Source organism: Alexandromys fortis, unplaced genomic scaffold (assembly GCF_014885135.2).
Source record: "Alexandromys fortis isolate MF-2015 unplaced genomic scaffold, M_Fortis_MF-2015_v1.1 scaffold_3, whole genome shotgun sequence".
Lineage (NCBI taxonomy): Eukaryota > Metazoa > Chordata > Mammalia > Rodentia > Cricetidae > Alexandromys > Alexandromys fortis.
Window position 1 is genome coordinate 5,592,366 of NW_026067909.1, and position 12,555 is coordinate 5,604,920.

A 12,555-nucleotide genomic window follows, 5' to 3' on the forward strand; every position below is an offset into this window, starting at 1 on the left:
AAAGCTTTTTTACCACCAAAGTCTGGCTTCTTCTAATTCAAGTTATCTTTGAAATTAACACTGCATGGTCTGTGAGGTTTTCCATTGGTAAATCTTGTCTGAATAATGTGATTTCTACAGTAATGGAGATAAAAATGTTGTTAGGTTTTGCAATAATACCTCAAAGTTTACATTTTTTGTTAGTTTTGAAATACACTATTGTGGTTTCCCTCATGATAGTGAGGATAGGTTAGTGTAAGGGGGAGATAATTACATTATTCAATTACCTGAACTAAGATGGGGTATAGCTTACAGATAATTTTGTAATGATCCCTATTTCCAAGAAAAATATTTGCTTACTACTTTAGTCACCGTGTCATTTGCTGATAAAGTTACAGGTTGGTCTGTTTTTATTCCTATATAGATGCTGCATATGATTGTGGTTTTTATGTGTCTTTTTCCCACATAAATAGCAACTATCTCAAATCAAAAAGCGTAAGACAGTGTTTTTTTCTACATTAAACATTAAACTTTTCATTTAAAGCACTAACCCCCCTCATCTGATCTGATAGCTCCATCCCGTTTGCATACAGTGGATGGCAGTGTGAACGTTGGGGTCTCCCGGGGTTCATATGTTGAAGGGGAACCTCTAAGGTGACAGAATGGAGACCAGGCCTTTGGGAGGTGAAAGGTCACAAACTGCTGCTCTCAGGATGGGGTTGGTACACAGATGAAAGAGTCCCTAAAGAGGGTCCCCTTCTTACATACGAAGGCACATGGGAAGGGAACACGAATGGGAAAATGAGCCCTCACTAGACCCCAAGTTTGAGGGTACCTTGACCCTCAAATAACTCCCTGCAGAATTGGGAGAAGGAACTCAGTTGATTATGAGCATCATTCCCTGGGGTTTTGTTAAGGGCACAGACAGTCTGTCCCACCTAGAGGTGCCTAGACGCACACCATTGCCTGGGGCTGGTCAACGATCCAATCTGACTGTAGCTAGCAGTCTACCAAAGCCTGAGGAGGGACTGGGATTGGTTCTTCTCTGTCTTTTGGCTTCCTGTAGCAGCTGGGGGACAGAGGGACAGTTGAGGACAGGGACAGAAGAGATTCAGGAGGATACGCTGTCTGTCATCCAGTAGCAGACCCACCAGTAGAACTTCCCATGAGGTCTTCTCGGGAAGACATGTGCAGGGCAGGTGTGTGGTCCGAAGCCATTGCTCCCTTGGGTGCCAAGGCCCCTGTCCGGAGCAGCATCCATGGTTGTGACACACCCATAATTCGGAATAGGTAAGGTTCCATGTTGCAGATTCCATTTCTGTTGTCCTAAGTAAGAAGAAGTTCACAACTGACTGTTTCTGTCCGTGTCCAGATGTCCACTGTTTCTCCAGGTAAATGGCATTTTTCATATACCTCAGGTCTGTTTGAATGATATCTTCCTTTGAGTTTTCCAGTCTTTAAATAGGACGGGCTGTCTTTGTCACCTGTAGAGAGAATGGGACTCTGTTCAGAGACTGTTGTATCTGACGTGTGATTCCAGAACACTTACGTCTTGTTGTTTTAGGAAGTATCTAACCTCTTTGTAATCTTAACTGGGGGATCCAAATAAGAGGACACTCTCTTCCTGGCTATGGGTGAGGTGAGTTGTGGCAGGTCACCCTGGGTGCCCCCGTCTGTTTGAGGAGCGTGTAAGATATGTATGGTTGGATCCAGTGCCCACATTCTGGTTCCATACTCTACGATGCTGGAACCCCAGCCCTTTTCATCCTGTGACATGTACCTCCTTTCTCTGACATCACTTTTCCCCCAAATCCATTCTGTTTTATGTATGAAACCTGAAAAGACCTTGTAAAATTTAAAATTATACACCACACGTGGGAAAATGCTAAGGTTTTTATATGCTTCTCTCTGTGTATAGATCTGTTTGCATGGCGGTGACTGACTTGAGAGAGGAGTGACACTCCGCACAGGTGTCTCAGCTTGAGGAAGGAGCATGATGAGTCTGCCCACCAAGGACTGTCTAGATTACCCCGCCAGAGACCTATTGACTGACAGGTCACCTCAGGAACCCAAGAACCTATGCTATGATGTCACTTTTCTGTAAACCCTGAGCTATCATAAATTACGTTTAACGGTTGTAATTAAGACTTTAGACTGTGAAACTATCGGAGGGAGGAAGGACCTGTCTCTTTCTCTAGAGAAGAAATTAATTGTTAGAGTGTATGGGGCTTGGAAGAATTTACTGTAAGATAAAAGACTGGGGTTTTATTCTTGCATTTATTAGTGTTTAATCAAACAGAAAGTGCACTTTCGGCGTGGAAATCTTGGCTTCGGCGGCAGGATTAGACTGAATTATTGTTTAAAGAGCAAAAGGTATGGAATTATATGTTCAAGTTATCAAGCCGTTGATAGGCTCTGGGTATAATGTAACTAATTTAGAACATGAAATCCCTTGCTGTGTGACTGGAGTCTTGGGTTAATCACTTGGCAGTGAGTGCGTTTCCGAAGCAGGGTGGACTTAGGGCACGGTCGTGGCTGTCCCTCAAAGAGTAAGCTGGGCCTGTCAGGTGTGGTCATAGTCACTGAGGATGTCTGGAGATCAGGCTTTTCCATTTAGGATCCCAAGTCATAAATGATTACAGGCTCTGTTCCCAGAATCCCCTGCTGCAAAACCACTGAGAACTTTGTTATTAAGGGCAAGAGGACTTAATTCTACTGACTCATGTACTAAGGCTACAGGTGGCAACCAGTGGCTTTGCCTCCAGTTCTCAGACCTTTCTACCAGGAATGGAGGAAACTCAAGAAAGTTAGTGACTTTGTTGAGGGTTAACCTGGAATTCACTTAGCTGTGGGAGAGAGACAGATTGGAGAGCCTCACAGGCAGCCACTTGAGGGAACTGGGGCTTGTAGATAAGAGACCCGTGCCACTGGGCTCTGGGGCCTGAGTGGTAGTTGACTTTGATAGGTTGGGAGGGAGAAGAGCTAGCTAGTGCCTTGGACTGTGCAGACACAGACAGGCCTGGGTACTTTAGTGAGGTCCTTGGATTCAATACCAACAGGACCGTGTACCCTGGATATTCCTGGGTTGTGGGAGAGGTGGTACAAGAGTCACCTAAAGCCAGTGAGAGAGGACAGGTGTCTTGAGGTGTGGCTCCAGACAGCAGATCTGAGTTCGGCCAGCCCTGCATGGCCTTCAAGTACTTCCTGGTTTTGCAGAACACACCCTAGTGGTGCTGGGGAGTGGGCACCTTGCAGAAGCTGCAGAAGAGAGGGGAAGAGGAAGGTTGCCATGTAACTTCTAGTACCCCCCCCCTTATCAGGCAGTAGAAAGTGTGTGCATGGCTCCCCAAAGCTGTGCTCCTGTCCACAGCAGGTATTTCCTACCTTGGCATATTGCTGGGGATTGATCAATGAAGGCTGCAGTAGACCCTGCCATGGAGGCACAGACTAGCCAGTGTCACTGTTCCCAGGAGCCCATGTCAGCAGGCTTGGTTATTGAGCTTGGGGTGTGTATTCTAGTGGGCCCCCAGTTGTAGCTGCCTCCATGGTGAGTCATCTGGCTCGGAGCCCCGTGTTCTTCATAGAACCCTATCTGCAGTGGTGGAGGCCGGCAGGCATGAGCCTGCATCCGCAAGGTCTCTCCTGGACAAGGGTGATTTTAACCATCCTTGCCATCCAGCAGAGGATAGAAATGTGTTCCCCATGCCACAATTCAATCAGGATTTCCCAGTGATGAGGAAGCAGAGACTCCTTCTCCCTGTGTGGGACAGGACTCCCCAGCTTTGGCACCCTCCTAACTGGGAAAGGTCATGTCTCCTTCAGACCNCCCCCCCCCCCCCCCGCCCCTCCAATTTCCGAAGCAGCCGTTAACTTCCCGGCTGGCAAAGCTCTGCAGGGTGGGAACTTTGTGCTGTGACACATTTAAGCTGAAGCGTCCCGAGTCATGGCAACTGTAAGAGCTGACACTTCATGTCGAGCACCAGCCTGCCACCCTTTTTCCTCCTGACAGCCTGTCACACGGAGCTCTGTCGTTAGTGGGACCTGAAGTGCTAGTTTCCCAGCCCATGAGGAATATGCTGTTGGCAGCATGAGATGTGTGGCCACATGGGGTGACCCTGGGTGCACCCCATCCCAGCAGACCAACCAGCCGGGGAGCCCCCTGTCCTTCCCAGGAGAGGCTTCATGATATCAAGCTCTAGGAGAGGGAATTTCAAATGGAAGAAACGTAGGTATTTTCTCATTTCTTTTTTCCACAGCAAACTATAGAGGAGCCGTTCTTGATCAGGACAGAAATTCAGAGTGTTAAAACGAGACGCAGGAATGCCTCAGGATCCGGGAATCTTGGGTTTTGAGTCAGCCGTTCCTGAGTTCTCTTTGTGGATCTCCAGGCATGTCCCTGCCAGGTTTCCGAGGAGACAAGGCTTCTTGGGTCTCATGGGGTTTGGATGCCCTCTGCTATGGAGTCTGATTCTATCCTGAGTTGTCAGGGAGTGGAGTTCTTCCTTCTGATTATTTTCTTTTACCCCAGGAAAAGCAACATTTTAAAACACTGCAGTCCTGCTGGCCTGTGAGGCTCGTGAGAGGAGGGGCTGAGCAGGACTCCAGATGCATCTGAGGCCCAGGGTGCTGGGGGTTAGGGTAGACTGCCTGTGGCAGAACTCCCTGCCATGCACAGGCTGTTTAATAGAGAGTGGAAACATCGATTTCCCCATTCCCCGGGTATCTCTTGGGACCTGCTAGGGGAGGAGAAAAGTAGAAGTGGGCACTCTGCTGAACCTGGTGCCTCTTTGAGCATAGAAAAGACAGATCAGCAGGAGTCTCAAAGGCAAAAGATAGTTGGCTGTCAGTCTTCCTTCCAGAGCTGTTATAAGGAAGCCCAGGTTCAAACCAGAGATTTTAGGGTCCTTGTCTTTCTTGAGGTCCAGTATCTTTGCAGGAACTCAGTCCCACACACAGCCTTGCTGGCCAGTGACTCCAGAGCCTGGGGTCCTAGGAGGAGGGGCAATTGTCTGCCGTAGGCTGGGCTGCTTTCCCTACAGGGCAGCTGGGGGTGCTGTGGAAGGTTCCTCATAGGATGTGCCTCGCTGCCCAGGCCTGAGGCCCCGGTCACTCTGACTGGGAGGGCTGGGGTGGAGGGTGCTGTCAGCCTGCCATTCAGCCGCCTGTGGAGAAGTGTCCTGCTCTTCGTTCCGAGATTCTTGCTGGAGGTCTGGGTTCATTGGTCTTTGCGATCTAGCTTCCTCTGCGTATGCTGATTGAGCAGTCAGCTGGCAGAGTGGCACGTTCCGTCTAATGATAGTGACTGCTTGCCTCACTGTGGATTTCAGCTTCTGATTTTAGGAAATTACATAGCGCCTAAGAAAGAACTTTCCCCATCATTTCTTGAAGATGATGTCTGTAGAGAAATCCTGTCTCAAAAAACAAACAAAAAACAAAACAAAGAAAAAGCCACGTTATGTCTGAGCAGAGGTTGACTTAAAACACCTAGGATTTGGGTCTGATGCTGCCCACAGTGAGTCCCATTTTACCATTTAAAATGTGATTTTTCCAGCTCTGTGTAGTGACACATGTCTTGGGAGACAGAGGCAGGTGGATCACTTGTGTTTGAGGCCAACCTGGTCTACATAGTGAGTTCCAGGACAGCCATGGCTACAGAGAGACCCTGCCTTCAAATAAAAAAAAAATTAAAAAAGAGAATTTTGGTATAGAAATGCCTCTTCTCAATGAGTAACTAGGTAGAAGGTAAGAACTCTTAGCCCATGATTGTGACTCTGCAGCCCCACTGGGACACCGAGTCCCTGTCTGCAGGAATGTGAGCAGGTGCAGAACCTCTTGGGTAGTCCCCGAAGGAAACAGGGACTGGAGCGCTTCCAGCAAGACACCTTTCTGTGCTGGGTTCTGCTCTCCCATACCCGTTTCCAGTTAGAGGCAGAGGTGGTTTAGCTAAGCTGTTCCAGCGGATAAACAGTCACAGCTGCCGTCTGGAAGGGGGTCTCACAAGTGCTTGAAGTTCTAGGGGAGTTTTGGAACAGTCTGCTAATTCTGTTCACATACACACTTGCTGCACTTAGCTTGATCTGCTACACACACACACACACACACACACACACACACACACACGGGGGTGGGGGGTGCTGGTTTTTCCCTCTGCTGCCTAATCTTGCTGGCTCCCACTGTGAGAGAAAGAAGCAGGCTCTTCACTGATCTACTCCTATTCAGTTTCAGTTCCAGGGAGGCACCTGTGTGACATTTGGAGTGGGAAACTAGACTTTAAGTATGATTTCTAAGTGTACACGGTACCAGTTTGAATCTAAAGACCTTGGTTTGCAGACCAGAGAACAAGTCCTTCAGCTGTCCTGTGTTGTACAAGCACTTTGGTATCTGTGCTGTGTCTCGCTGCATGCAGCCTGTTGTTTAGGTGACGGGATTCTTTAATGAACGTAGGTCTGAGCTGCTCCTGGGATATACTACACGGGTTCAGTCTGCCTCAATCCTTAGCTGCCAAGGCTTGGGTGTTGGAATGTTCTTCCCCATTAAAGTGCCAGCTACCAAAAAGGGTTGTTGCAATACACCTTATAGTCGCACACCCTAAACCTCTCGACAGGCTTGAGACGAGGAGCAGGATACAGCCGGAGGATAACTATGAACATGGCAGCCTCTTCCTCTGGAAAGTGTTGTGATGGTTCGGTATTTGTCAACTCTCCACAACCTCCAGTCACCTGGGGAAAAACTCACAGTGAGGGATTGTCCAGAGAAGACTGGCCTGTAGTCTGTGGAGGATTGTACTGACTGTTGATGGATGTGGCATTACCCACTGTGGGCAGCACCATCCCCTAGTTTGGGGCCCTGGACTTGATGAGAATGAGAAAGTGAGCTGAGCAGCAGGTGTGCGTATATTCGTTCTTTCTGCTCTTGATTGAATATGAGCAGCTGCTTTCGTTCCTGCCTTGATCCCCATGAAGTGATGGGCCTTAACCTGGTTTGTAAGCTAAGTAAACCTTTTTCCCAAAATTGTTTTTTTTTTGGGGGGGGGGTCAGGGTCTGTTACCATAGTGACAGGAATGCAAGGAGGACGGTGTGCTGACTAGTTTTATGTCAACTTGACACAAGCTAGAATCATCAGAGAGCAGGAAGGGAACCTCAATTAAGAAAATGTCTATAAGACTGGGCTGTTGGCAAGCCTGTAGAGCATTTTCTTAATTAGTGATTGATGGGAGAGGGCCCAGCCCATTGTGAGTAGGACCACGCCTGAGCTGGTGGTCCTGGGTTCAATAAGAAAGCAGGCTGAGCAAGCCATGAGGAGCAGGCCAGTAAACAGCACCCCTCCATGGCCTCTGCATCAGCTCCAGCCTCCAGGGTCCTGCCTCGCATGAGTTCCTGCCCTCACAGCTTTTGATGATGAACCGTTAATGTGGACCTGTGAATGAAATAAACCCTTTCCTCCCCAAGTTGCGTTTCATTACAGCAATGGTGACACCAACAGACAGGTGGCCACTGTTGTCATCGCAGGGCAGAATTCACCTCTGGTTATGCACACGTCACTGACTGCATAGAAGTTTAGTTGCAGCCCTGAACACTCATCTCTTTCCTTCGTGGCCTGAAGGTCAGGCTGTAGTTGGTGGCTTTGCAATGATCTCCAAATGACACTTCAGCCTGTTCACTTTTATAATAGCCTCTACCCAAGCCCCACTTTCAGTCGGAGGGACAGAGCCACAGAGGGATTGTCTTCTGTTCAATGGGACAATTCATAGCTCGGCCTGGGAGGCTCCTGGTCTGGTGAGCATCATGGGTAGGCATCAGCCCTGACTTCACTTCTGTACCCTTGTCGTATTCCTCTTGGGCTTCCCCAGTTGGCTAGCCAATCCCATTCTCTCCCAGCCTCTCAGGGTTTTAGGATCAGATGACATGACTGCATGGTTTGCTCTCTTCTGTGGTTTCTTTATACCTATTGCTGAGGTGGATATGGGAGCTGGGGACTAATTCTGCTTCTGGTGCTTCCTTCCTAGCCCCCAGTTGGCTGGGAAACCTTACGGGACCTTTGTGTTCTCCACTGACTTTGGCAGGACCTGAGGTTTGATCCTGTACCTGTTGTCCCTCTCAGACTAGCAGGGCACCTACTTCCTACACCCCTGGCTTCTGGCAGGCCTGGCCTGCTCCTGGGAGTCGCATGGAAACACTGGAGAAGGTGCAGTGCAGCAGCAAAGACAGTTCTGGAAGGCCTGGTGAGGTGGAGCAGAGAGGGAAGGGAGCTGCTGCCTGTGGGTCCCTGGCTTTTAATACCTTGGTGGGAACTGGCCTCTGGCGCCAGCTGCTTAGTTCAGAACATTGCTATTTAAACGCCCTTCATGTTAAAGGGAGAGATGAAAAGAAATTCACTTCATTCTTCAGAGGTCTCCAAATAGCCGTGGAAAATCGATTCTTTTTCTGCCACCAATTAATGTCAGCCCCTCTTGTGGCTTTTGGTGGATGCCACAGTGATGATGCAGGGAATGTAGGTACAGGAGCCACACTCTGGGTTCTGTGCCAAGTGGAGAGCTATAATTAGCCCAGCTGGGTTCTGGACCGGCCACGGGGATATCCCATGTAGGTGATTTAACCAAGCTACTGTGCCTAGGACTGCCATCCTTGGAGAACTGCAGGATAGAGTATGCGCACATTTCCTGTGGCCACTGCTGTCAGCAGACACTCAAAGAAGTAGGCTGTTGGGGGCTGAAGAAATGGCTCAGTGGTTAAAAGCCCTTGCTGCTTTTCCAGAGGACTTAAATTCTGATTCTGGCATCAACATTGTTGGCTCACAAGCACCCGTTGCTCCAGCTCAGAGGGATTTGACACTATCTTTTGTGTACTTATGTGCACGTGCACATAAGCACAGATATAAAATATTGGGTTACTGGAGCCACCATAGCTCCTTGGGCCTAATTCTAAAGGGTGTACGCCTCTGAGTCTCCCCAGTTTTGCATTCAGAAGCTTGGACCCTGTATGTTTGGATTTGACTGGGATATTGGTTATACCAGGTGTATGCCCATGTGTCCAGATAGCAGCCTTCAAGACGGCAAGCCTGAGTTCTTGTGTTCAGGATAGCTTGTTTCATCTGCCATCAACTTGAGCTTGTGCCCTGCGAGTTTAGTATTTACCCTGCAGTCAGTGGGCTGTTTCCAGAATGGGTGTTACAGAAGCCGCATATGGAGAGGAGGGGCCTCTGTAAACTGTGACAAGTGGCCTGAGGCTGAGATCCCCGAGCAGGCTCATACCCTGAGGCCCTGGAGGAGAGAGAGCCCTTTCAAATTCTTGCCTTGTGTTTAGGAAGTGGGGTGCTGTGCAAGGAAACTTTGGGGCATTTTGCTTTGGGAATGCTTTGTCTTGTTTGGGAAGCATTGGCTCTGGCCAGGCTGAAGGGGAGAGGGGGATGGGGGAAGCAGTGGTGTCAGAAGCATGTGAATGGCACAGAAGATCCTAGGCAGCACCGGGCAGCACAGAAACCTAGCAGACAGGCAGGAGAGGATGCAAAGGGATACTGCACGTGGGGATAACCTGTAGCTTGGGGATTGCTGCAGTGGGGTATATGGACCTTGGAAGGGTCAGCAGACCTCTTTTGTTGAGGTCCAAGGATAGGTGTGGTGGGCTTTGGAGGTCACCCTGCTTCTGTCACAACTTGGCAATAGAAAAAAAGCAGCCATGGACTGTAGGTGAATGAAGGTGGGGAGGGTGTGGCCATGTTCTGACAATGCCTGTTTTGTAAGTACACACACACACACAGATACATACATACATACATACATACATACATAAAGACAGATAGAGAGATGGGGGGGTGGGACTTGGAATGGAGGCAGTGTCAGCCAGATGTGGATGATAGGCTATGGCTTTTGACCATGTTCTGCCCCTGGAAGTCATCAGCAATTGACTTGTTCTGTATAGTCTATATGTTCCCAGGTGAGGCCTGTGCCATTCACTGCATTGGCGTCCCAATGAAATGGGGCGAAGGAGCTAGAAATACCAGGATCCAGTGTTTGGGAAGCTCAGGTGCATATTTCATACATGTTCCCATGTCTCTCTCATTTTTAAAATCTGTCATATAAAGATGAAACTAAACCTGGTGCAGGCTGGACAAGTGGTCTGCCCCTCATACTCCACCCCAGCCCCTCATGCTCCACCCCAGCCCCTCATGCTCCACCCCAGCTCCTCATACTCCACCCCAGCCCCTCATGCTCCACCCCAGCCCCTCATGCTCCACCCCAGCTCCTCATGCTCCACCCCAGCCCCTGCTTCACTTACCAATGTGCCTTATTCACAATGTGGAATAGTCTTTCTCACAGTCATTTTAGCCAAAGCTTGCTGAGTTTCAGGTAGTTTTTTTTTTTTTTTAAAAAAAAAAATCTTACACTAGTTCGGCCTCCTCCAAGTCTGCTTGAGTTAAGGACAGCAGGGAGAGATAGAGGCATTGTAATTTTAGAGGACCAAAGAGAAGTAGGCACTAGTTGGGTGACCCCGGTTATTGTGGAAAGTGGCTGTATTGTAAAAGTAGCTTAGGATTAAATCCCAACAGGAGGGGAAGCTTTGGAACCTGTCGTCTGTGTTAAGTAACCAGTGCTTCTATCGTGCTTTATAAATGACCACTTCCTTCCTCGACTTAAAAATTGCTTCTCTCTAGGAACTTGGCAGAATGGCTGAGACCTGCAAAATGAAATACACAGTGTTGGACAGCCCTTTGGGGAAGATGGAGCTGTCTGGCTGCGAGCGGGGCCTGCATGGCATACGATTCCTCCGCGGAAAGACCCCAAGCACTGAGTAAGTGTGGGCAGCAAGCATGGGCACCACGTGAGTGGCGGGTGCTGAAGGCAGGAGCCAGCAGGAGCCCTGGATCTTTTCCACTGGTCACAGGGTAAATACAGAGCCTGGTGCCACCAACCATAAACAGAGCATCTCTGGAAGCCATCTTTGAGTTGTGGTGTCTTTGGCAACTCATGTATTATTGCCCAGTAAGCTGGACTAGCTCATAAGCCCTGGGGGCATGACTTTGATGGGAGCTTTCAGGCATGTGATTCATGCATTCGTTTGCAGAGGTGTTGAATTCTGTGAACAGTGAGCATTTGTGTGTGTGTGTGTGTGTGTGTGTGTGTGTGTCTGTATCTGTGTCTAAGTGTCTCCCTGTGGATACACGTGTCTGTGCGTGCCTATGGAAGCCAGAGGGCAGCCTCGGGTGCTTCCTACCTTTTTTTTTTGACACAGAGTCTCTCATTGGCCCAGAGCTCACTCATTAGGCTAGGTTAGCCAGTGAGCAAGCCTTGGGGGGTTTGCCTGTCTTTACTTTGCCAGCGTAGGGATTCCAGGCCAGTGCCACAGTGCCAGCTTCTCACATGGATTCTCCAGCTCTTCACGATTATAAAACAAGCATTTACTGACTGAGCCATCTTCACCACCCACGTTGAACACTTTGGTTCTTGAACACATGATATACAGGCATGAACAGGTCTCTCAATCATGGTGACTTACCTTAGAGGTTTTAAATCGAGCCTGGCAGGGTCTGTCAGCCGCTTCTCCCTAGTCCAGATCGTTAGCTCTGTTGGGGCACTCTGCTGCTTCCTGGAGGTGGCACCAGGCCAGGAGTGATCACTGCTAAGGTGTAGAAGGAGTCTTAACCAGATCACTGCAGAGCACAGGGTCCATGGAGGACATGTGTTCCTCTATGCATCGTCCTTACCACCTTTTTCTAATTGTAAAGAAAACAAAAACAAATTGGAAGCACTCCCGAACATCTCATTCTAAAATGTAGCACTGGACTTCCTTCCTCTCTTTCTCTGTTTGCTGGCCACGAATGCCAGCATTAAAATGGCAATTCTTGTTATTTCTGAGAGGAGAAGAAAAAAACAAAACGGAAAAAAACGAGAAGAAAAAGCACCAACTCCTATGCTGGGTGTTTGTCTTAACTGGCTAATAAACACAATGCCAAGAACATTAGATAAAGAAAATACATAAGAAACATAAAAATTGATTTTAATGGACCCCTGTCAGAGACAGCCATAATGAGCATTGTTTGGTAATAAATTCCAGCGTGGCCCTCCCCAGCCAGCTCCTCCTGTAGAGCCATAGTGCTGCAATCAATATCGTCTTTAAGACTTCAGGACTGAAAAATAAGCAAACCTTTGAACTGCGGGAACAGGCTCCTCTCAGTTTCTGTGAGAACCATCTGGCTGTGGTGCTCAGAAAATCACAGGCACCAAATAATTTGTAGGGCAACTGTCACTTTGTCTCTTAGCATGCTCAGTAGCTCCATAAATCACAGAAATTATGTGTTGGCTTCTTTTGGAGAAACAGTAAAGCGCTCCTTCCTGTAAATTTGGGGAAGAAAATGTAAAAAGCAGGCATTATGAGATATATTTAGGGGCTGGAGAGCTGGCTCCATGGTTAAGATCCTGTCCTGCTCTTGCACAGGACTCGAGTTCGAGTCCCCTGTATCAGGTGGCTTACAACTGCCTGTGATCCCAGCTCCAGGGGATCCAGGGAAAGTGCGTCACGGTGCATGTAGGATTGTAGGTCTCCTATGCTCAAGCCCAGTGTGACACTTAGTTCACGTCC

General features: G+C 48.6%; 1 protein-coding gene across 2 annotated transcripts in view; it reads left to right on the plus strand.

Annotated features, from left to right (window-relative positions):
• Mgmt (O-6-methylguanine-DNA methyltransferase) overlaps positions 1–12,555 on the plus strand; it is a 229,073-nt gene that overhangs the window by 43,742 nt on the left and 172,776 nt on the right. For both annotated transcript variants that reach the window (XM_050137874.1, XM_050137875.1), the window contains one exon: positions 10,631–10,767. In XM_050137874.1, coding sequence (XP_049993831.1) covers positions 10,631–10,767 — 137 coding nt within the window. The remainder of the gene's footprint in view (positions 1–10,630; positions 10,768–12,555) is intronic.